Source organism: Amblyomma maculatum, chromosome 5, assembly GCF_055883805.1.
Source record: "Amblyomma maculatum isolate TAMU_Amacu chromosome 5, ASM5588380v1, whole genome shotgun sequence".
Classification (NCBI taxonomy): domain Eukaryota; kingdom Metazoa; phylum Arthropoda; class Arachnida; order Ixodida; family Ixodidae; genus Amblyomma; species Amblyomma maculatum.
The window spans coordinates 144,365,935-144,390,142 of NC_139348.1; the positions used below are offsets into that span (position 1 = coordinate 144,365,935).

Genomic DNA, 24,208 nt, shown 5'->3' on the forward strand with positions numbered 1-24,208 from the left:
TATTTCTCTGACCCATTCTGCACGCTTTTTATCTTTTTACGTTACACCTAGAATTTTTCTTTCCATAGCTCTCTGCGTTGTCCTCAACTTAAGCAGAATTTCTTTTCGTTAGCCTCCACGTTTCAGCCCCATCGGTGAGTACAGGTAATTTAGCAAAAAACAGCCCAACAACGGAGACAAGAGAGTATAAAGAAGACGGTACCAGCGTTTTTGTTTTTGATTAATTATGTACCAACTCGCTCAACTTGCCATTTTACTGCAGTACAAGTAAGATGCAAATGTTGTATACTTTCCTCTTGAGCGATACCGGTAAGCTGCTAGTCATAATCTCCGAGATCTTGCCAAATGCACTCCATTCCAATCTTATTCTCCTTGTTATTTCCCTTTCATGGTCTGGATCTGCGTTTATTACCTGCCTTAAGTATACATATTCGCCACATATAAATGCATATAACTTCGCCACATATAAACACATGTAGACGCATATAAACCTCACGTACATATATTACCTTCCCTTAGCGTACCATGCAGTGCCATAATATAACATGCCATATCCTGCTATACTATATTATACCATACATTACCATAACACTTCATACCGCAACGTGCCGTACTGTATACCGTACAGTCACATCGCACCTCTCAGCATCTAACCCTACCATGTATATTTATATGCATTGCATTCCTGCTCAAATTCATGGCGTTCGTAAAATCACGACCTATGTATGCACAACGCATATCAACAGAAACTAAACATATGACTGTGTACATTAAATTAAGATTTCCAAAAAAACAGCAGGAATGTTTTTTTTTTTTTCAAGAAGTGCAGTTTTATGTAACCAAAGGTAAGCATTTACTCCAGTGCCTTCTGTGTTATCACTCAGTTATGCGTCAGCAAATCATCGAAAACTCACTTTATCGCTCACGTATACTCGCTTCGAGAGCCGACTAGGTTTATATCTCATTCGCTTGCTGCATACCCTCGACTACAAAGAGCCTTCAAATTGCCTGGAAAGGAAAACAGAGGCTCACGAAAAAAACAAAAACAAAGGTGGGGGAGGTCTCTACGGATGTCTCTGCTGCAGTCGGTGGCGAGGGGAATGCCCGGAAAAGGGTGTTCGCGTCCATGACAAAAAAAAAAAATCAAGAAAAGATGATTCGAAATTTGGACGAATAAATAGTCCACCCATCTCTTTTCTTTCTAGTATATTGAACATTTCCATAGCGAGAATAAAGAGGGAGAAGGAATAGACAGCCAGCTCCGACTTTGAGACGCATCCTTCCGACGTAGGCGGCCGCCGTCCGCAAGCGCCGAAAAAGCAAACGGCACCAAGCGGAACTGGAGCCCTTTAGTTCCCTTATTTATTCTTCGCGCGTCTTCTTATCCCTATCGCTCCTCTCTGGTGTCTTTCATTTTCTACTCTCTTTTACTGGCATTCGCTTCGACAACAGCTCGGCCCACGCCTACGTCGTGCGTGGAAGGGCTCTTCAATGCGGCATTATCGCTTTGAACTTACTCAGAGAGAGAGAGGGGGAAGGGGAAGGGGCGGGGGGGAACGTGACGCTTCCGTCACTGGGAGAGACAGCCGCTCCACGGACTCGACAGAGGGGGCGAGAGGAAAAAAGATTGAATTTTTCCCTTTGTTGGGAAAGATGAGATTAGGGAGAGGGAATGATGGAAAGAGAATGGGAATAAAAGATATTAAGCCCGCTGAATACGAGGGGGAAGAAAGCTAGGGTGAGCTCGCATAATCTCAGAGAAACGCGTTAGGACAAATTTTTATACTCCCTGTTACTTTAAAACGCAGGATAGGGTGATGACAGTATGCTGTCCCGATTAATTTACCATCAGGCCTGTGAACGGGTAATATTTTAGTTAAAGTGTCAGACTGGATCACCATAATGTATAACGTTTAATAGGTAACATTTGTTGGAACCCAAACCACTAGATGAGTTAAATTGGCGACTATGACGTTATCTTGCGAGAATTACAGGATGGCAGTTTATACAAAGCCTTCAACAGCGGAGGCCGTCAAATTTTGCGCTGTTTTCGACATTCACCCTTCCGACTGTCGAGATGATAACAATTAGCATTATGATACGAGAATATATTCTGCGACAAAAATGAAATAGCTGAATGGATCCTGAATACATCCCGGCTACTGAAATCGTAACCGACACTGTGTGACTTTTATGTGGTGGAAAAAAGCCCATGAAAGAGATTTCAAAAACCGAGCGTACCTGCCGGAACTAGATCATCTAATTCGATTGCCAGCCATATCGTTCGACGTTTCCATGGTTGCAGTTTGATGGCAACACCAGTCATTATGGTGGTTGGAGCCATCAGACTGCATGATACCATAAAGAAAGGACCATTTGTTTAACCTACACCAGCTACACCTGTGCAGCAAAAATCTATTGTAGGTATAGGAGATTTTCTACACCGGTGTAGCTGGTGTAGGTTAAACAAATGGCCCTAAAATACCATCGTTTCTGATTCTTGGAAACACTGGAGCAAAAGGAAACATGGTAGAAGGGCTGACACATTCATGGGTCGTTTCACTCTAAGTTATTTTTCCAGGGACACGCCTTTAGCCTTGACTGAGTAAAACTCCGTATGCACTTTGTAACTCCTCATCCTTTCCTCATGCTGCTGAAGGGGTGTCGCCGGTCCGAAAATAAAAGCGAATCAAAGTGATGAACACGCAAGGAAGAAACGGTAACCACAAAGGCAAAGCAAAAAGCGAACAGGAACTGAAGGCAATATTACTTTGGCGCGACACTGTTCTTAGCGCTTGCAGAGCTTCTAGCTGCGACGTCCTTTATAACATCTCAAAATAAAGCCGACTTTTGTAGCGATCCGTTCCCAAAGGTCCAAGATTATAAACTTGACGTCAGCTTCGGTCGCGTTTTCCGGCCCATCAAAGAGCGGCAGAGGGAAGGGGGCAGGAACAGAGCGAGGTAACGACGTAATCTTGAAGGACACACACGGTTTACTCGGGACCAGCAAAGTTTCAATCGATCCCAACAAGGCTCCGACTTGTCGTGACTCGGACCAGATGGCGTGCCATCCGAGAACAGTCGCGCGGTCGGACCGAAAGTGATTCCCGGAGCGCCGCCGGTTTGTGCAGACGCCTACGACCGACCTCACGTCGCCACTTAAAGTGCTCGGCTATGTGGTGCTCAATGGGAAACCGGTCACGGAATGTGTCTGGCTTGGAAAAAGCACTCAGCACGTGATGACCTAATACGTTGTAGGGAAGTAATTTTGATAAACTACATGACTGTCGCATTGAACTGGAGAAAAGGCAAAGTTTGTGCCTGGCATGATTTAATTTGTCAAACATAAATAGAGCAGGGACAGGACAAGGGCGAGAAAAGACACACGAGCGCTATTTTTCTTGTCCTGTCCCTGAGCTATTTTTGTTTGCCGTGTATTACCAACAAGCACAGGCTGCCGCCTTAATCCTTTAATTCCACCATGTGCATTCCAGCAGTGCAGGGGGGGAGAGGATGGAACGTCATTGGAGGATGGAGACGACATCAAAATGTCACCCAAGGAACGGCACATGGAGCAGGGGGCGGAAAATAATCAGTTAGTCTGTTCTGTTATGTGGCACGCCACAAGCATGACGTTTGCCGCTTCTAAACGGACTCTGTGGAATAAATAAGATGAGGAAGTGGCAAACGAACAAAGTCCGGAAAAATGCAATAAATTGATTACCTGATCTATTGACGGATTTATTGATTTCATTTATTTGAATCTAAATGCCCTAGTATTATTAGTCCTGGAAACAGGAGTAGTTGAGGAGAGGTCGAAGTTGGTGGTTCATGGCGAGAGCGAACAAGCACAGAATATCTGCGAAAATTCTGTTTTCACTTGGCTGCTACCAGATATCGTATGGCGCTAAATTATTTAGCAACCGTTACATATTTTTTTTTTAATGTAGCTGATCCTCTGCAGCGGTCAGACTAGTCTATGCGGACTCAGGAAAAATTTACTAGTCAAAACCAGCCCCTCACAGCGCTCAAGGGTTTTCCACATAATTACATTCGAGCAGATAATTATTTTTCAGGTTAGTTGCAGGCATCCGATAGATGGCACTACTTGTCCATATTCATGAAAGCAGCTCATGATATAGCATAGGCTTTGTAGGCAATCATTCCGAGCACCGTTCTGAAGCAGTCACGACCATTTTTGCGCTCCCACAATTTTACTGACTCACTACGTTCTACAGCTAAGAAGTGTGTGCGTGCGTGTGTGTGTGTGTGTGTGTGTGTGTGTGTGTGTGCGTGTGTGCGTATGTGTGTGTGTGTGTGCGTGTGCGTGTGTGCGTATTTGCGTGTGTGCGTGTGTGTGTGTGTGCGTGTGTGCGTGTGTGTGTGCGTGTGTGTGTGTGTGCGTGCGTGCGTGCGTGCGTGTGTGTGTGTGTGTGTGTGTGTGTGTGCGTGTGTGCGTGCGTGCGCGCGCGCGTGTGTGGTTTTGAGCTACTTAGTTCAAAATAGTAACAATAACGGTTAAAGGCTTCGTGAATGTACGTGCGTCGCACTCTGCGCTGCGCTCACGGAATTGAAGCTCTATTCCTAAAGATGATTCTTATGTCCAATTTGTTTTTATAATGTAATGACTTCCGCAACGAGAGCTCAGCTGCAGTGCTTTCTGCTCTACCGTTCCACGACGTAGTAAAAAAAAAAAAAAAATGCAACGCCCGGCAGCAATTCCTGTGCGCATAGTACAGAAAGTAGCGACAGGCAACTTTATCTCTCGTTTTTTTTTTTTTTTAAGTCACTCATATCTTTAGCCAACTATCATTCTTTCCAACAAGAGTTTCCAATGCAACCAGAACAACTGACTCCATAATAACGCCTGTAAAGCTACAAAATACAGTGTGAAAAGTTATGCGTCTATTTGCAGACGCCGTACAGACAAAAGGTTGTTGTGTCACTATACCCCCTTGTTCACTAAGAGAAGCACAGTACGTGATGATATATAAGCTTAACTAGGCTAATGAGACAGTAGCCCAGATACCTTCGGCAAGGCTTCCACGGCATAAATTGAATGACAGCTGACTACCGCACACAGTTTGATGATTTCGATTGTTATTAAATTCTCACTTCTTTTTCTACACGCACTTCACACCTCCAGTTCTAGCCTTTGTCTAAATACACCTATCTCTATATATACCTGGGCACTATCTCTTTATGACGTATCAAATAGGGTAAGCCTACAAACGAGAACACGGAAACAACCTGGATATAGGCGAAACCAGGTTAGTATAAGTATTAGTGTTAGTATTAGTATTGGTTATTATTAATATTTGATCAAAAGTTTAAACAAGAACGACGACGAATGATATCCTGTAAATAAATCTTCGTTGCAACTTCGACGTACATTGCGTCCGTTAATACTGTAGTCTGAACATCGGCAGAAAAAGACCACGTGGCGTCTTACCTCTCGTGATGCCTGCAGGCGCCGGTTCTCCTGCTTCCACGAGAGGGCGGTGAAGTCTTCGAAAAATCCGCCGTCCGAATCTTGGACCCTGAAGAAAAGTGAAAGGAAAAAAAAATGGGCGGTGGTCAGTTTGGATTACTTTTCGTTCGTCACTGCAAACACCGACTTCCCGTGCAGTCTTTTTTAGGTCATGCCCTAAAAAAGCCTTGCATTTTATTTACAACGCCCATAAGGTGAAACTCTTTGCATAAGCAATGCGCCAAAACTATAAGGCGCTCGTTCATAATGGTTCTACTCTACATATTGCAATAGCATGTTCTTGGAAACTGAGGGAAGGCTACAGGGGCGGAGCTTCCTTAACTGTGGCATTCCGCCCGGAAGTTCAGCTGCGTGGTGGTACTCCTGACTGCTTGGCGAGCTTCTTCCTCTGCGGCAATAAAGTCACTTTACGAGAGAGCCAGGCTGCCACAATATCAACGCTACCATATACGCGGTAGCTGCACTTTGTCATTGGTGTAGCTGGAGCCTTCTATAGAAGGTTCTTTAAAAAAACAAAAAAGCATAGAAAGTTGCTTGCGTTTAGTGAAGCTGTTTCTTCTTGCTTTTGTAACGCTGAAAGTGGGCAATTGTCTCAGTAAAACGCCTGAAATAACTAATAATGGTCACATTCTATATAGCAAGAGATAACTAATAATTGCAAGCGGAGGCAATATTGCGCTGCGTAGGATGGAGGGGCACGCTATGAAACCGTATCTTCCACCTAATTGTCCGAAAACGTTGCCAAAAAAAAAGCCTTCATATCCTGCAAACCTGACTAAAATAGAGCGAGATCGACTTACCTCATGAAAAGTAAAAGCTACAGTACGAAAAGAGCACAGAATCTTCCAAGCATAATATAATTCCGAATGGCCTGTGGCGCCTTAACATGACAAAAAATGCGTCTTGAAAAGCCATTATTATTTCGACAGGAACGTAGGAGAAAAATGAGGAAGAAAAATCATGTCGCGATTGCTCACAAGTCCAAGCGTTCGCTTGCGTCCGCAAAGCAACTCGGGCTCACCGGTAACCTCTGAAGCCGAGGGATGGGTGGCGGGCACAGAGGTTCCCATTATTGAACTATAACAATGCACGAGTTTTTATTGATATCTGAATTAAGGTTTAACATCATAATAAAAAGAATCTGTAGGCTTCTAGTACATACTTCGTAAAAACCAATACTGTTAGCTTTGCAAGCAGCTTTCAAATGATATATACAATGAATTATTACATCAGTTCGTCGGCAAGTTGTCGAATCATTCTAGAAACCCAAATGTTCAGGCTCTAGACAATTGTTACAGCCCATTACTGAGTATGCAAACAAGTGTTCAAAGCATCGAACTCTGAGGATTGCTTCCCGATCCAATGTAGTAACCTCTCGTTAGGGATATGATATGTCGACGATACCAAATTCTCGGACGGTATCCAGCTGGATCAATATAGACCGATCGATTGCCGAACAATAAATAGTACCAGACCTGTATATGCATTCTTCCCTCCATTGCGTTTAGCTAATATGAGGCGAGTCTGTGCTTATTGCGTGGGCTTACGTAACGAAATAGGTATGTCGTACGGAAGCACACTATAATATCGAAAAAGAGTGAACCACTCTCGGGAAACAAGAGTGCAACGGTTATACAGATATCGATCAATAAAAGCAGCCGGAAGAGTGGCGCATTGCGTACGCAACGGTATTCCTTCAATTGCTGCTCAATATTGTGTTCAACAGCACGTGTGGAATAGCTGGCGACAGACGACAAGCGCCCGATTGTGTTTGTGTTATTTTATATATTTCTGCGATGGTGTGTTCCACTTTGCTGCAGCCTACGTTGAAACTCGATAGTGACAAAGCCTAGTTCACATCTCCATAATCTTCAGTCCCACTTTGAACTAAAGCTTAATAACGGACGCAGCACAGCAAATACGCCAGGCCTCCCAAAAAGTCTCCGAGGGATCTACGGCTGTAACAATTTATTCGTTTCAAAGCGAAAAAAAGAAACAATGCTTTAAAGAATCACTCGTGCCGTCGTCTATTAAATTATAGGCCTTTGCTGGAGCTTCGCTGAAGGGATTGGTTGCCGGCGTTTATATTCCGACCAAGTCTCTTTACGATATTTGTTTTCGGCACTAGATCAAACGCGTCGAGAACGTGGGTGTGATAGCAACTTTCATCCTCAAAACAGAAACGAAGCGCTGAATGCATAATGTATGCGCTTAATAATTTCGTCCCAGAATCCCTTTATTTTTTTCCTCCATCGCGTCGCGTTGCTTTTAAGTCGTTCTGACTTTCTTTCACGGAATGAATTACTCAGAGCAATTTTGCGCATTCCCAGCGCAGGCTTTTATGTAACAGGACGCTTAAAGCTGCCTCCCCCCTCCTCCTTTTTTTTTTTTTTTTGCACTGACACTATTATGAAGTGGTAAATTCAAACCCAATATCAACACCCCTTACTATTGCTTTGGCGTATTTCCCCTTGCGAGTCATAAAAACGCCAACCGCGTGTCAAAATACTAGCACCAATTTTTCTGTATTATTGTATTTTTCTGTAGTGCCGTAGGTTGATATGTACCTTCTAAATGCGTTTTGTGCCTAAAAATGAGGTTACAATATAGGAGGAAATTCTGTTAATGCTACTGCTCACAGCCAAGAATGCTAGAAAACTTTTGTTGTGCCTGGGTCCCAGCAGAGCGCAGCTTTCAATATAATATCAAGATTATGTGCGATTTATTGCCGTATGTAAAGTACGTACGATACGTTGAGGAGCAAAAAGAAAAAAAAAAGCACTTAGAACAAGCGCAGTCACCGGACCACAGTCCCCTCATAAAAACGACGTTAGATCTGAGTAACTTGAATTTCACTCTGCCCTCGTGAGACTTCGTCAATGCTGTTGTTTTATGATATTTTATTATACGCCTTTCAACGTGCAAGATTCGCGAGGACATTTCATAAGGTGTGGTGGTGATAAAAACTTTTTGACCCCATATAAGCTTTCGGTCTCCTTCCTACAATTTGATTACCTATACTGTACATCAATAATACGCGACACTTCGTGCTTGTTTTCTTTTTTTTTTTTTTTTTGCGAAATGAAGCCTCGGCATCTTGTCTAACAAGAAAACCTATATGAGTTTCAGAAGGGTAATATCAAACTAAATATAAACGAGTTCGCTGGTTATCCGCGGTGTGGGAAGTTTTCCTTTCTTTGCACATTCCCATATTTGTTCTACGACTTATATCAGGTCTTTTTGCAGGATGCTGAGCGCCAGAAGAGGATGAATTTTGCTGGTTGCAGTAACGTCCTATCCTCTTATTTATGGTACAGTGTAAAATCACTGATTTAGAAAGTGACACTATTGGCCGCATAAGAGTGCTGAACAGGGAATGAGATTGCATATAACTTATGCCGCTGTCATAGCGGCTACATCATTCCTCCTTTGTGGGGATCTGTGCAGCCGGCTTTGTGCATGCAACCTGTATGACGTCATCACTCGACCAATCGAAGGATTTCTTTCTGGAGGCTGCGGAGTTATGACATGACGGGAGCGAAAATTCTCTCCCACCAATATGTAAAACAGGACTGTACAAGGTTACAAACCAAATGAAAAAAAAAAAAAAAATGTTTCAGACGGTGTGCATAGTTACGAAACTAAAAATAAAACAAACCAAAGCGGCCAAAACAATATGCTTGCCGATACGCTAGGACGCAGGAAGGTAAGCGAAAAGACGCTGAAGGTAGCTGGCCTTGCGCTAACGGATCGTAACTAGAGAGCAGGAAAAAGGGATAAAAGAAAACGCTCTTCCACATGCTGATAATCCTATTATTGGAAAACCATTAAGAATCAGTTGAACACGCTCTAGGTGTTCGTTATAGGCTAAGGGTTCTTGGAATGCCTATCGGGCACTGCGCGCAATGAGGCGTCATAAAGAAGCTTAAGAAGGCGAACGCTTGCAGCGAAAAACCTCCTTTTCAATCTCGTTTCAGATTTCTTCGAAGGAAATAAACAGTGCCGCCGGCGAAGCTTGTTATAAGCTGCATGAGGAAAGATTACGGAAAGACAAACCTGCGACGGCGCAAGTCTTAAATCTTCTTATAATGTCCCCACACGTAATTCTCTACGATTCACTTCTTTTCATCCCTGTGGCTTGATTTCTAGGCTGTACGATAACTGGATATTCTTAATGGAAGACGAACAGAAATGACGCGCTCGGCTCGTCGGCGGCGGCGAAGACTGCGGGTGTTTAGGTAGCGGCCCGAACCACTTTAAAGCTTCTGAACGCTTTTGTCTGCGTCTGTTGTCCTCGCGACGTCTCGTCGTGCTCGTCCAGGGCGCCATCGAGTTTTCTTTTGTTTTATTCTACCTCATTCAATCTTTTTTTTTTTTTTTTTGCTTTCGATATCATTCTCGCTTATTTTACTTCTCTTTTAAAGTATTTATTTGCATTTTTCGTTTATATACCCGTCATTTAACCTCTCCGCTTCTTCCACTCTTTCCCTCATTTTGCCTCTTTTCTCAGTTTCATTTTTATTATTTTCTTCTCATTTATGTCCCCCCCCCCCCTCCCTCCTTGAGGATTATTTTCATCTCTGATATTTACATTTTTTTCCAATTTTCATTCCTGCATTTGAAGTATTTCTTCGCTTTCATTGTATACGTCTCTGCTCGTGAGTTTCACAAAGTAAAACTTTCAACTGAAGTGAGATTAAGCAACTGCGCTAGTTTTCTTTCCTTTCGTTCGCTTCTATTCATTTTTTTTTTCTTTTTTTCATGGACGGAACGTTCTTAGCCTGATTCGTATATCTGTTCCTTCTCAACTACTATTTGTTTGCTTTCCTCTTCGCATCTCGATTTTCTCACGTATCGCCTTACCCTCGACGTCGACACAAGCCCGATCGGCACGGACGAAAGCATGTCACACGTGGCAATATACTGATTGCGCGCTCGGCAGGACCGACCGGTGGGGCGATTCTGTCGAGCGCCTTAATTCGGCGGATTTTCCTCGATATCGTGTCCCCTCATCCCCTTCACGTCGCGTTCGCAACGTCTCTCCCTCTGACAAGTTGGAATTGAGGTCGTGGGGCCCAGCAGAGCGGTACCTGGAATTATTGCCAGTGCTCGTTAAGCGTTTATTAACTCCACCACTCTAATAATCCGCAGTGCTGCCCTTTGCAGCCGGCTTTAGGGATCGGATTTCGCTCGAACTGAACGGCGGAAGCAACGATCGAAGCGATCACCCTGGAAACAAGAAAAGCTTAGGTATAGCCGAAAGGAGGCGGTCCACTTTCGATTTTACGATGAGAAACGTGAAGTGTATTTCTATCGCAGCCGCTGCGTAGAAGCTGGGAGATGTAAAAAAAAACAACAAATAGAGAAAACTAAGTGAGAAGAAAGGCGAGGTTTCGATGTTGGACCCACGTGTTTCTACTACTTCCACATGGTCGCTTATATATATGCACAGTCGCGTATTAAGCCACATGAAACATGTGCCGGAGTGCTCGGCAATGGTCGCAGTATTATTAAAAACTTTAGCATAGCGCATTCAACCATTCCGAAGGAAGCTACTCGCCCACGCGCAGGTAGCAAAGTAACCTTGCGCAGGCATTTCTCTGTGCATAATCCTCACCACATACCACTAGCACTCCGTTGCAGCAATTTCGGTTGTGCAAGCAACAGCTATCGTTTTTACAGCCAACGAGACCTAAATAGAGCTTCGACGTCACAGCGTCGTTCCTGTTTTGTGAGCGAAACCCTGAATTAATGTGAAAATATAAATTTAGTTGTATATTAATCGGGGTGCTAGCGGGATTCAGATGTTCATTTGTGCATGCTAGTGCGTACGTACCATCACAAAATAAGAGACCAAGCAGCTGAAAATGTGCCCGCAAATATTCTAAAACCGGCAGTAAGTCCACACGTGAAGTGTGCTTCACAAGAGCCTATTTTGTTCGCGCTCAAAAGACAAGTCATATAGTACAACCGAGAATACACGTAGTCTCACAAAACAAAGAGCAATGGCCCTTTCCAGGCTTGTTGTAAGGGGGTGGGTATAAATGAACCCTACATTCCCGGCGGCAAGAGTTAGATTGTTGTGTCGAAGTCGCCCGTAGAGCGTCTCCTGGACAGTATAGACAACCCTAGAGTTTCCACACAAAGGCGAGTAATAAAGGACACTTAATGTGTATAGGACCAGCGCTATTTTTACAATTGTGCTCCCCGTAGTCGTTGTCTTGGGTCGGCTGGATCAAAAGCAGAGAGCACTCTCACAGTGAGCACCCTACAGAGCTCCGCGTTTTCTGAACTTTCGTCAAGACGCGTGAACAGCAGAAAGCGGGCGGTAGCACAGAAAGTACTCAGGGCTATGTGCCGAGATTAAATCAGCCGAGCTAAAAGCGAGAAATCCAATAAAGACAGATTCTTAGACAGGAAGCAGCCTCAGCTTAAGTTCTTGAAATTTCAGAAACACGTTGATTTTCAACGTGACTGGCTGTCTAATGCATAGGAAGCGGAGAAAGTGTTCTAATTTAATCATCTACGCGCAGCCGTGCACTTTTTTTATGAACCCTTGTTTCATCCGTGCTAAGCCATGAAAACCCTTCGCGTAGTGCTTTTTCGTACAATTGCAACGAAGTGGTGCAATTCAATGGATTTGCGCGTTCCGTACGGACCGTTTGGCTATCGACATAAATCAATGTAGCCGTAAAAACGTAGGCGGATCGTTGTACTTTTGCATGAGGTCAGTTAAAAATAAAATAAAAATTAGAGAGAGAAAATGATGCTTCTGCGCGTGAAGTAAGCGTTGATGTACAGAGCTCGGAGATCGTTGCGTCACTACTTTCGGAGGGCGCGGACATTTCGCAAAAGCGTTTAACGCCACAGTTGTGGGCGTGGGAGCGAGTCGGCGAGTGAATCAGCGAAGCAAATCAATAGGGAATGGCAAGTTCTGCTAACAGGTTCGATATTGAAGAGTGAGTGACATAAAAGAGAGCGAGTGTAAATACTTCAGAGAACGAGAGCAGCGACATGTGAGCGAAGAAGGCGCAGTGTATGAGCGAGCAACTGAGCCATTAAACAAGCAAGCGATATAATTGTTGAGCCCTTGATTAAGCGGTAGAGTGCATGTTTCCGTGACAGTAAAGGAATCAGCAGCTGAATGAATAAGCGTGTATGAATATGCAAGAGAAGGAATAAATGAACATTAAGTAGATCCTAATGGGGATATGATTATGATATGAACATTAAGTAGATCCGTATGGGGATATGATTATGATTCTAAAAGGGGTGATCAAGTTCATACTGCCTTCACAAAAATGGAATTTACACTGCTAAATCATCCAGGAGTCGCAACACTACCTGCAACACAAACACGCTCACCAGACTTGACGTGGTGGAAGGGCCCTGGTGCACCACAATGGCAGGCGGAATTAGATGCGTGGGGTAGTGATCATGTCCCCATTGGTATTGGTCTTAATTTGGGACATATGAAGAAAATTCGAAAGAAAGCGTCTGTTACACATTGGGATGGTGTACGGCAGGATACTCGAACGCATTCAGTTAGCCCGAATACTCTCGTTACTACCCTTCAAACGGTACTCAAGGATCACACCATTACAACTACAGTGAACGAAGATCAGCCAACTCGCGACCTGCATCTACTAAAACTTTGGGCACGCCGAAAGCGGGCCGAGATACAGGCTGGTCGCCATCCTGAAGACGTGCAAAGAAGAATTGAGGTAAACAGAGTGACGGCACAGGCACGCCGATATGAAAAACAGCTGGCTAATAGGAGATGGGATGAACTGTGCAGTCGTTTGGGATCAGGAACGACCAACAAGGCCCTCTGGAGGACTTTCCAAGGCATGGAAAAGAGGCGGCAGGTTAAAGATCATGCAGAAAGTATTAGATTCGCATTACAGCTTACACCAGAAGAGTTTGCAGATCACGCTGCTGCCCTTTTCTTCCCGAACCGCGCACATTATCCGGCGCCTTCACCGACAGTGGATGCGGTTGATAAAACAGGAATAACATTACCATTTACCAAATTGGAGTTATTGGCTGCTATAGAAGAAGCGAATGGTAAAACTGCGCCTGGACATGACGATATTCCTTGTGAAGTATTCAAGAATTTAAAAGGAGCCGCAGTTGACGGCTTGTTGGATGTAGTAAATGAGGTATGACAAGGAGGAGACATTCCACTCGGCTGGAAACACTCGGTGGTGGTAACAATACCAAAGGCTGGGAAACCTCCCACAAGTCTAGAATCTTTGCGGCCTATCTCGCTAACACCCACAATTTGCAAAATCTATGAAAAGATGATAGCCACCCGCCTGTCATGGTGGTTGGAAAGTAATAAAAAATACCATGCTCGACAAATTGGGTTCCGAACAAACCTTGGGACAGAAATTGGACTGGCTGTGCTCGCTGAAGAGGTCATACACGTGTCGCCTTATAGCCACCTAGTGCGCACTGTAGTGGCTACCGACATGGCGAAGGCATACGACAACGTGTTACATGCCAAGATTCTTAGCAACATGGAATGTATGGGCATTCCCTTGCAGGTCATAAAAGCAGTACAGGACGTTTTCTATCCGGATAAACGGAAAACAAATTGGCAACTACACCTCGAACAGAGGCGTGCCACAAGGGTCAGTGTTAGCACCTTTATTATTTAATATCGCACTGATCCCATTGGCGTGGAAATTAGCTAAAATACCAGAAGTGGGGTTCATGATATACGCAGATGATGTCACGATTTGGTCTGTTCATAAACAAATTGACAGACAGAATCGGCATCTGTAAGAGGCTTTAAATACCATAGATGAGTACGTGCAAAGTGCAGGCCTGGAATTATCACCTCAAAAGTCCAGTTACATTCATGTTGCCAACAAGAATGGAAGAAAACAATTGGCAACGCAAAGAGTCTCCCTAAAGATTGGAAATCAGGCACTGGAAGAGGTAGACGAGTTGAGAGTTCTTGGCCTAGAAATTCACAAATTCGGCAAAGGAACACAATGGCTTCATAAGGTGAAAAAAGTAGCTGCGACTTCCTTAAACTTGATAAAACGCATTTCGTCTAGGGGATGAGGAGCTCGAGCGGACATGGCAAGACGTCTTGTACAATCAGTGTTACAGCCGAGGATACTATACCAGGCCCAATTCCAAAGACTCACGAGGCGGCAATGGGCAAAATTGGAAACAATAAATAGAAACGCAATGCGCACTATCACGGCCTTACCAAAACTTACCCCTATCCCTATTCTCCAAGAGTTTGCACAGAAAAATACGTTGACAGAATTAATTGAACAACGAGAGGCAACAAGGGATATGAAGCGAAAGTACGTTACGCCCATAGCATCCTTGTACAACGAAGTGGCAGTTCGAACACCACCAATGGCTGACCCCCCTCCGTGGGAATTCACTACTATCACGACAAACAAGACCACTCGGCTTCGTCGCAAAGAAAAGCTGGCATCTCGACCTCTGGTTGATGCACTTCCAGGTACGTTAATTGCATATACGGACGCATCAATTACAGAAAATGGCGGTAGAACAGCAGCTACTAGTCCAACACACAGCGAACTAAAGGTACATAAAGAATATCTTTTAGAATACCCGGACCCGCTTGTGATGGAACTCTATGCAATCCGCGATGCTATGGAGGCCATAAATAAAATAGATTCGATAACAGAAGCCCACATCTATACAGACTCCTTAGCCGCCATAAAACAACTAAAGAAAGTGACGAAGAGGCTATGTGTTACCCAGGAAATCCACGCACTCAATAAAAAAACAAAGATAAGCATCCAGATACATTGGACACAAGACAATGCTGAGAACGCTGAGCAGTGAAAAGTTGACCATCTCACACACAAAGTTCCACACACTAATGCGCCCCCCACCAGGCTCCCTTTCGATGCCCGCTCCGCTGTTTCCATTTTAGCATCCTCTTTAAGGAAAAGTACACGTGCCCTCATTCCCCCGTGTACATTCCCACTCCCTCGTAACTTAACGAGATTGGAGGAGGTTTCCCTTAGAAGAATAAGAGCTGGGGCGGCCCTTACCCCGTCGGTAAAATGCCGATGGGAATCGCAAGCTGAAATCGGACCAACCACATGCCCAAAGTGTTCCACACCAGCTGCAGAAGTGGATGTTCGCCACCTGCTATGGACTTGTGCAGGGACAAGGGAATCAAGGACACAGATTCTGCGCGAAGTGGGTCTAACCACAACAAGGGAAGATGACTTTTCTAAATGGCTCACCGACAACGCTAAGAGCGGGAGCCTGCTCCGGTTCCTCACGGAAAACCATTTACAAGAGTTTATATAATATGCCTTATAGCAAGTTTGCGTACAAAAAAAAAAAAAAGTAGATCCTTATTTCTAGATTATTAATACGGTGAGCTTGGCTTGGCTTGATTTATAAGATTTAAAGTCCCAAATCGACTCCGAATATGAGTGACACCGCGATATAGGACTCAGGAAATTTCGACCACCTGGAGTTCTTTCACGTGCATTGACATCACGCAGCACATGGACGCCTTGCTTTTCGTCTCCATTTAAAAAGCGGCTTTCGGAGTCGGGATTCGATCCCGCACCTTTGTGTTCAGTAGTCAAGCGCCCTAATCACTGCACCACCGCAGCAGGGTAAGCCCCAACAAAACTGTTACTGGAGTTGCAAAAGAATAATAAAAATCGCTAATTGTTGGCACAGCTCCCTACTGAAAAACGAAAAGCTCTACGGGTCAATAACCTCACAAAATCTCATCAAATCACATAGACTCTCATATGGTACACATCATTATCATAAAATATCTTCCATAATTTATGTTAATGTAGAAGAAGCTATGATACATTATGCAATTATATGCGACTTGTATGTGATTTCTTAGTGAATTGAGTGAGACTGTGTGAGAAAATGCGAAGTTATTGCCTCATACAGTTTTTTTCAGTATGGAGGTGAAAAGAGCACTATGTGCGGAGATTGTGGTTCTCGTTCAGTTGACTAAGCATCAGGTACCATAGGCTCTAAGTAGGATTAGTATGAGTAATTGGGGCAAGAAGTTGTAGTCGTCGGAGATTGGCCGGTTAGCTCAAACCAACAGTTCTCCATCTAACCATTCAAATTAGTAGCATATTCAAAGCGCAACCATCTACAGAGACCTTAAACATACATATTTCATCCCACATTGTAGCCGCTCTCGGACCGAAACACCCACTCAGCGGTGAATACTTCATCGCCAAATTACCCTACTCTAAGAACTCGCTGTTAGTTTATCCTGGCCACTTGTTAATCCCCAAACGCTGGCGGAGCTAGCGAATGTGGATTGAGAACAAGCAGGCACTCGACTTCGTTGGATCGAAAGTCAAGCGTTGTCAGTACTCTGCCAACGCCGGCAGACAAAGCTCTTTTCTGGCCAGGAACTCTTGGTGAAGATAAGCCTGCCGGGATAGCCTATAAGCAGTGAAAGGAGGAGTGGACAGGGGGGGGGGGGGGGGGGGTAAGGGTACGCGGCACCAGGTCGACCTATAAGGCACGGAATAATTGGCCACCGAGCCGCGGCGAGTGGATCAAATATCGCGGCGAACTGCGCGGACCTTCGGTACTTCTCTGAAGTAGAGCAAGTATATATTCAAGAAGTCTTGCTGTGCTGGATGGCGTGTCATGGCCCTTTCTACCCACACTCTATAATACATATGAACATGTGCGCATACATGAGAGCGTACGCACATACATTATATGCAGGTTCATCTTTCGTTTGGGGTTGGCACTTGCACCGTTATACGTATGCGCACAAGCTGCCGAGACACTATGTAAACAAACCCGGATCGATGACTCGCGCAAGCCAAGGGATGAAGAAAGGGTGGCGGTGTTCTCAGAAGTGGGGAGGGAGCAGAATATTGGGGCAATTGCAAGCTTTAATAAAAGGTAGCGAGAAATACTTTATAGCCCTACTGAAAAAAATGTATGAGGCAATCACCTCACATTTTCTCACACAATCTCACTTCATTCACATAAGAAATCACATACAAGTCACATATAATTACATAAGGTCTCTTAGTTTCTTGAACATTATCATAAATTATGTACGATATATTATGATAATGATGTGCACCGTATGAGAGTCTATACAATTAGATGAGATTTTATGAGGTTATTGCCCAGTAGAACTTTTGGCTTTTCAGTAAAGAGTCGCTCCATGCTAAAAGGGATATGACGACAGTTCACTCAGACGAATGGTGCTCGCGAAACAAAGTAATTTATATTACACCACTTTTTCGTGTTTGTTTCTTTTTTTTTTGCAAATCTTCCCAGCACCGCGCGTACCTTGTTGCTATACCGACAGGTTTAGAATTCTCTAAGTTTTCGTTTTGTTTATTAGCGCGGCCATGCCCTCGGGAAACCTGCACTAACAAGTCTAAAGCGTCCTGTCGTACCGCTCTTAATGTCACATTATTTCAATCAGCAACAAAAGAAAAGAGGGTAATCAATGTATACTTGTCAACTAAATTTCTCCATTCGTTCTTCTCAGAACCTATATCCTACCCCGGCGGGGTGGCGCAGTGGTTACGACGCTCAGCCACTGTTCCCAAGGACGCGGGATCGAATCCCGGCCTTGGCGGCAGCTTTTCGGTGGAGGCGAAAAGCAAGGCGTCCGTGTGCTGTGCGATGTCAGCGCACGTTAAAGAACCCCAGGTGGTCGAAATTTTCGGAGTCCTCCACTACGGCGTCTCTCATAGCCTGAGCTGCTTTGGGGCGTTAAACCCCACAAACCAACCAGAACCTATATGCTAAGTTTCACCTTTTAAGATTGCATCAGCTATGCTTTAAATGGTGTTTGTCAAGCCTACATTCAACAGGTGTTCGTAGTCTCTTTCGGTCATCATCATCAGCAAAAGCACGATATCTTCCACTGAATGACAGCAGTTTATTCCAGCGACTTGCCCTTCCCGGCGCTAGATGCCGCCACGGCATCCCCGCAAACATATTTATCTCCAATGTGACTTTCTGGTGCCCCTGCACACTCCCTTTTATTATTTTTTTCTCTGACCATATTATGCTGCCCTGAAAGATCATCGGTTATGCGTTATAATCATTACACATATTCCGCCAATTACAATGTGTTTTCCTTCATTTGCACAAAGATATCGTAATTCTCGGTTCTTTTCATACTGAATTTAATCTCTGCCCGTCCCTTGCAATTTCCTATCGCTCTTCCGGATCTAATCTCTACCCGATCCATGCAATTTCATATCGCTGGATAAGCTGTCCCCAACTTTCTGCTTTCCACACCGAGTTCTTTAGACATTCATTTTTTTTTTTTTTTTCACGTACAATACGAAATGAAATGGTTTGGATCCACGCATCAGCAATAGTTCATCATTGCCGAAATTTGAAACCTTTATAGAAGAACTACTACGCAATGAGTAAATCATGTCTAATCAAATATAACAGGCCACTTACATCATTGTACAAAAAAGCTTCTCTATTACTGCATTATTTAACACCAGGTGTGCTGTGTATGACATTGTCTATTACCTGCTAACGTCTTTTTTCTTCTGTATTCATGTAAATGTAACCTTCTGTGTAATGTCATTATTACAGTCTGTGTTCAAATATATGCCCATCCTGTAAAGCTCCCAACGGGAATTGACAGTATCGGAAAAAAAATAAAAAAATAAAACCCTATAGCGGTCCTAATTGCAGCCTTTTTCGCCTACCTACAAATCTCTGGGCCATAAATAAAACCCACACCCAAGCCCAAGAGATGCTTATTAATCGCTTTTACCTTACACTCTAAAATGACTTGACAGCTGATCGCTGCCCTTTCGAGACGTCTCAGCGAAACGCCTGGAAAGTGGAGACTCGAACTTCTACTCGCCCGAAAACTTCAAATTCGAAGTTTCTACAACAAATACACCAAGCACGAATTACCACTGTCGCCTGGTGCTGATGTGAAATTGTTGTCTTTAAGCATCCACAAAACACATACCACAGAAGAAGATACCTACACAAAAATCGTGATTCCAACGTCGTCCTTCGTTCTAAGTCGACACGGGACTGCAGTTAAATGTCTGTACAATAGTTCTGTGAGAATGTCTGAAGGAGAAGTTTACCTCTACGCATGTCAGTGGCAGACACAGCCGCATTTTTGAGGCAACGCATTGAGCGTGTGCGAGCTCGAATCGGAAGTCGTCCGTGTTCTTCCGCGCGGATTCAGCTGCGATACCGCTTCGACGCGGCTTGCGAATGTCGCGACAAACTTGGAAGTCACGTCTGTCATCGCCTCCCACGGCCGAATCCATTGAAATGCGTCGTTGCGCGCGTTTACCCCTTCCGCTAGAAAACACGGCTTCGAGTGTTAAACTCGAAACTTCGCTTTGATTTTATTTAGCGTCGCGTCCTTTACATCGATATATGTTGGTGAAGCGTGATTACGCCCGCGAAACTGTTTCCGTAGTTACACGCACTGCAAGTTTCAATCCGTGAGACAGTGGGCTTTCTGTGGGCGTGGCTTTTACTGCATGCTCGCTAATCATTTTTTACTAAAATGGAACCTGACAGTGCACCCACACAGGCGTAGCAATTCTGAAATAAAGGAAGAGTAGCACAATGCCGAACTAAAACTCAGATCGTGTATTAGGAGCCATATTTATATATCCGGTTGTTGAAAGAATTACATCGTGCCCTTGTGATGTGATGTGACGTGATATAGCTGTGATGTGACTATACTGACTTCACCCATCCCTCTCTTACCCATCACTTTTATATCCACCACCCCCTTCCCCTCCTGCATCGCGGCAAACTGGTTTTTTCTACTGGTTTACTTCCCTGCCTTCACTCTTCCTCTTCCTTCCTTTCTTTCTTCCTTCTCTCTTCTTTCTTCCTTCCCTTCTTTCTTCATTCCTTCCCTTCTTTCTTCATTCCTTCCCTTCCTACCTTTCTTCCCTTCCTACCTTTCTTCCTACCTTTCTTCCCTTCTTCCTACCTTTCTTCATTCCTTCCCTTCTTCCTACCTTTCTTCATTCCTTCCCTTCTTCCTACCTTTCTTCATTCCTTCCCTTCTTCCTACCTTTCTTCATTCCTTCCCTTCTTTCTTCCTTTCTTCATTCCTTCCCTTCTTTCTTCCTTTCTTCATTCCTTCCCTTCTTTCTTCCTTTCTTCGTTCCTTTCTTCCTACCTTTCTTTCTTCCTTCCTTCCTTCCTTCCTTCCTTCCTTCCTTCCTTCCTTCCTTCCTCCCTCCCTCCCTCCCTCCCTCCCTCCCTCCCTCCCTCCCTCCCTCCGTCCCTTCCTTCCTTTCTTCCCTTCCCTCCTTCCTTTCGTCCTACCTTTCTTCCTACCTTTCTTCCTTCCTTCCTTCCTCTCTTCCATTTTTCCTTCCTTTTTTCCTTCCTTCCTGCCTTACTCGTACTGTACGCCATTTTTAACTATACAACTGGCTCCACGCATATCAACAACTATCTTTCTCGTATTTTGTATCATGTTTCAATCATCCTACACGACTTTCTCTCTCGGAATAAAGACGTCAGTTGTGAGTTCATCCACGTGTACAACTCTTTCGGTGTTCCCTCATGCGTGTCCTTTTGTTACGCACCAATGTTTTCGGTCGCAAGTATAGCATTACGGAAGCGTTTGTAGGTAGCAAATAAATAAGTTCGATCACTGCGTGAAAATATCGCAGCATCCAGTAGGACATACTTGAATCAGACATTTTTTTTTACTTCCACCATGGTGTAATGGTACTGCTCCGCTACATATTCGAGAATGCTCTAAAAATGAACGTCACCACTGCACTATACAACTTCCGTTCCTGCCTAAACTGTCTGAAGCCATGCGATTATATTTTTTGTTGGTGTTAGATACGCAAAGCCTATTCAAAAGAAGCCAATAGGGATATGACGAAGCGGAGTCGTTCTCAAGTTAAACTCCGCATCTTCTCCGGGAACAGGTTACTTTCGTAGAAAACGCGTAAAGTCCTGACGAAATGGCTTCAAGCAACCGGTTTTGCATTTTAGGCGTCGAATATAAAGCATACAATTGTTTATAGAGGCACCTGCAACCACAACGTTTTTAAACAAACAGGAGAGGTGAGGGACGAAGGGAGGATAAGCAGATACCACGAACGCCATAAAGGTATTGTTTGAGTTACCGTACAAGAAAGTTTACCATCACGATGAGGCAACTTCAGAAACGAAAATAATAAATTCCCATGACATATATACATTCAAGTGAATAGTACGAAAGCGTCCGCAGCATGCATAGATGCAATATTTACATGTGACTCGTGAGGCTACCCCTGTGTAGGGTAAAAAAAAGTGTCATGTTTATTGTTTAACAGCATTTATTACGGGATTCTGTGTAAGCTCCATTGCGAGCTTATGAATGAAACAATGCGGCGTCAACGTCCATGCCTAAAGCTGTGCAGACTTGTCAAAGTCAGCGTCTCGACAAGATCCATCCTCACTGAAAGCACGTATGCACCTTACCGATATTTCATGCGTGTACAACAAGGACATAGGAAAAGCGTATAAGTCTCGATACCAATAAAGAAACCTGGACTGCATGTTCTAAATACCGGCTGGCATTTTATTCCTCATTCTTTGGTCGTTGCTTAGCAGTGACGTAACACGTAGCTGTCGGCATCCGTCGGCCATACACGTATATGACACCACTTATTCGTACAAACGGACCCACTCCGCAGCTGATTTGTGTGAACTCTGCCAGGTCTTCACTTAGCACGTGCGGTATAAACTAAGTTTTTAAGTTTTGTTTCTGAAAGGTGAAACCTCTTTTGAAGCGAATATAAAGAGTAACGCCTTAGAAGGTACAACCACTATTAGTGGTAGTTTTTTTTTTTTCAAGGCGGCGATCAATAACAGTGCTAACGCCACCGAAATCGAATCGCACTATGCGGCTGTAATCAATTCTCACTCTCCAGAACCAATCGCAGCCGCGTCATCTTTCTGTTCAGATATATCTCCTGTCGCGACACGCTCTCTATTCCTAGCTTGATCGTGCAGCGCCCTTCTTTCCAAACACATGCTCACTCAACGCCGTCTAGACCACCACGTATACACGACGGGGAACATGTCATATATTCCACGCCCATCATCATCATCATCATCAGCCTGACTTTACCCACTGCAGGACGAAGGCCTCTCCCATATTTCTCCACGTCCATCATACACGTGTTTAAGTTTGTGAGCTCGAGAGTGAGCTCGGAAGCCTGGCTGAGAACAAGCGTGAAGGGAGAACCACCCACGTACTCTTGTTCCGGTGAACGACAAAGAATAACCGTTTGCCGGAATGATTCAGCAGTCCTCCCAGTACGCCGCTTTTTACAGCCGCCAGTGTGGTCGGGGCACGTAAAAAGCCATTATCTTAGCAAGCCTTGCAGGCGAGCGCGACGCCCACTCCGCACTTCCAACTTTCACGGCTTCGCCCAAGTGCACCCGTTTCTTTTTCCGAGCACATGGGCTTCCTTTTTCTCGGACAGAGATAACACTTCTTCCTTTGGCGACGCAAAAATAACAAAGTAACGACTCGCAGCCGGCGCCGGCAGGAGTGGGGTAAAAAATAAAAGAGAAAAAGTTCGCCAAAAAAGCATAGACTTTCAGAAGAAGAAAAACAGACCGAGACGCTAGCCGCCGACTTTAAGTGGAACGGACAGTCCAGAAACGGTCTTCCGTAATATCGCCACCCACCCACGCCCATTCGCCCCGGCGCACATCCTGAGTACGTATGTTTTTCCATATAATGCCGCCGCTAAAATAAAGCCAGAAGACACAAGAGGGTGGTGAGGCGCCACGAGTCAACACTGCATATTATTAATAGAGTTCTTCACTCCCTTCTCTACTCGGCAAATACCCCCCGAGGAATAAGGCGCTAGAGAGAAGGCACTAGAGAGAAGAGGCGGACGCGATGTACAGAGACTGCCCCGTGGGGCCAGAGAGCCGTTATCGCAAGACAGAGGGATGAGAACCGCACTTGAGACTGCCGCCTCTGTTCATTAGGATTCTTTTAATATTCAATTGTCTTCCCACAAGCTCTCGCCACCCCTGTTACCCGCTTCTAATGTCCCGACGTCTCGCTGCGGGCTAGTGAGTCCGCGAGAAAAGGTTGTCCTAATTAGTGGGCCACTCTCCTTATATATGTAAGTGCGATTACTCGGAATATCGCAATAAATCATGCGTTCTAATATACGTCTTTTTTAGTACGCGGTCTTCAACGACAGCGCTTGAAAATAGGGTCTGGATTTTGCAATTCTTATAGAAGGTCGTGGGTGCTTTCTATATGTATTTTGCTTATTTGAATTTGGTTATATTTAGCCCGCGTTTGCTTTGATGGGATTGTGTTAGTAAGAGGGCTTAGATTTGATATAGGACCTCTCGTAAACAATATAACGTCTTATTTAGCGCAGCCTAATCTGTTTGTTTAATTGTTAAAGCCAATAATGGCTCCGCTTCTGGGAGATGTGGACTGATTGCGCCAGAAAAGCAACCCCACGCCCCTGGGAAAAAAAAAAAAAAAAAAAAAAGCTCACAAATAGGCCGCAGGGCAACCGCGTTCCCGCACACTATGCACCGTTTATAAAGATAATGATTGTGATTATTCTAAACTATATGTGGACGGTATAACAAACCCCGCTGCCATAACGAGGAACATGCCAATTACAGTTATTTTCACTATCGATGTAGAAAGCATTTGTACTTTGCACGAAACAATTG

General features: G+C 44.4%; 1 protein-coding gene across 4 annotated transcripts in view; it reads right to left on the minus strand.

Annotated features, from left to right (window-relative positions):
- The window catches only part of LOC146189842 (BAI1-associated protein 3-like), a 441,950-nt gene that overhangs the window by 147,206 nt on the left and 270,536 nt on the right, over positions 1 to 24,208 (minus strand). For all 4 annotated transcript variants that reach the window (XM_084604615.1, XM_084604614.1, XM_084604612.1 and 1 more), the window contains exon 3: positions 5,453 to 5,540. In XM_084604615.1, coding sequence (XP_084460741.1) covers positions 5,453 to 5,540 — 88 coding nt within the window. The remainder of the gene's footprint in view (positions 1 to 5,452; positions 5,541 to 24,208) is intronic.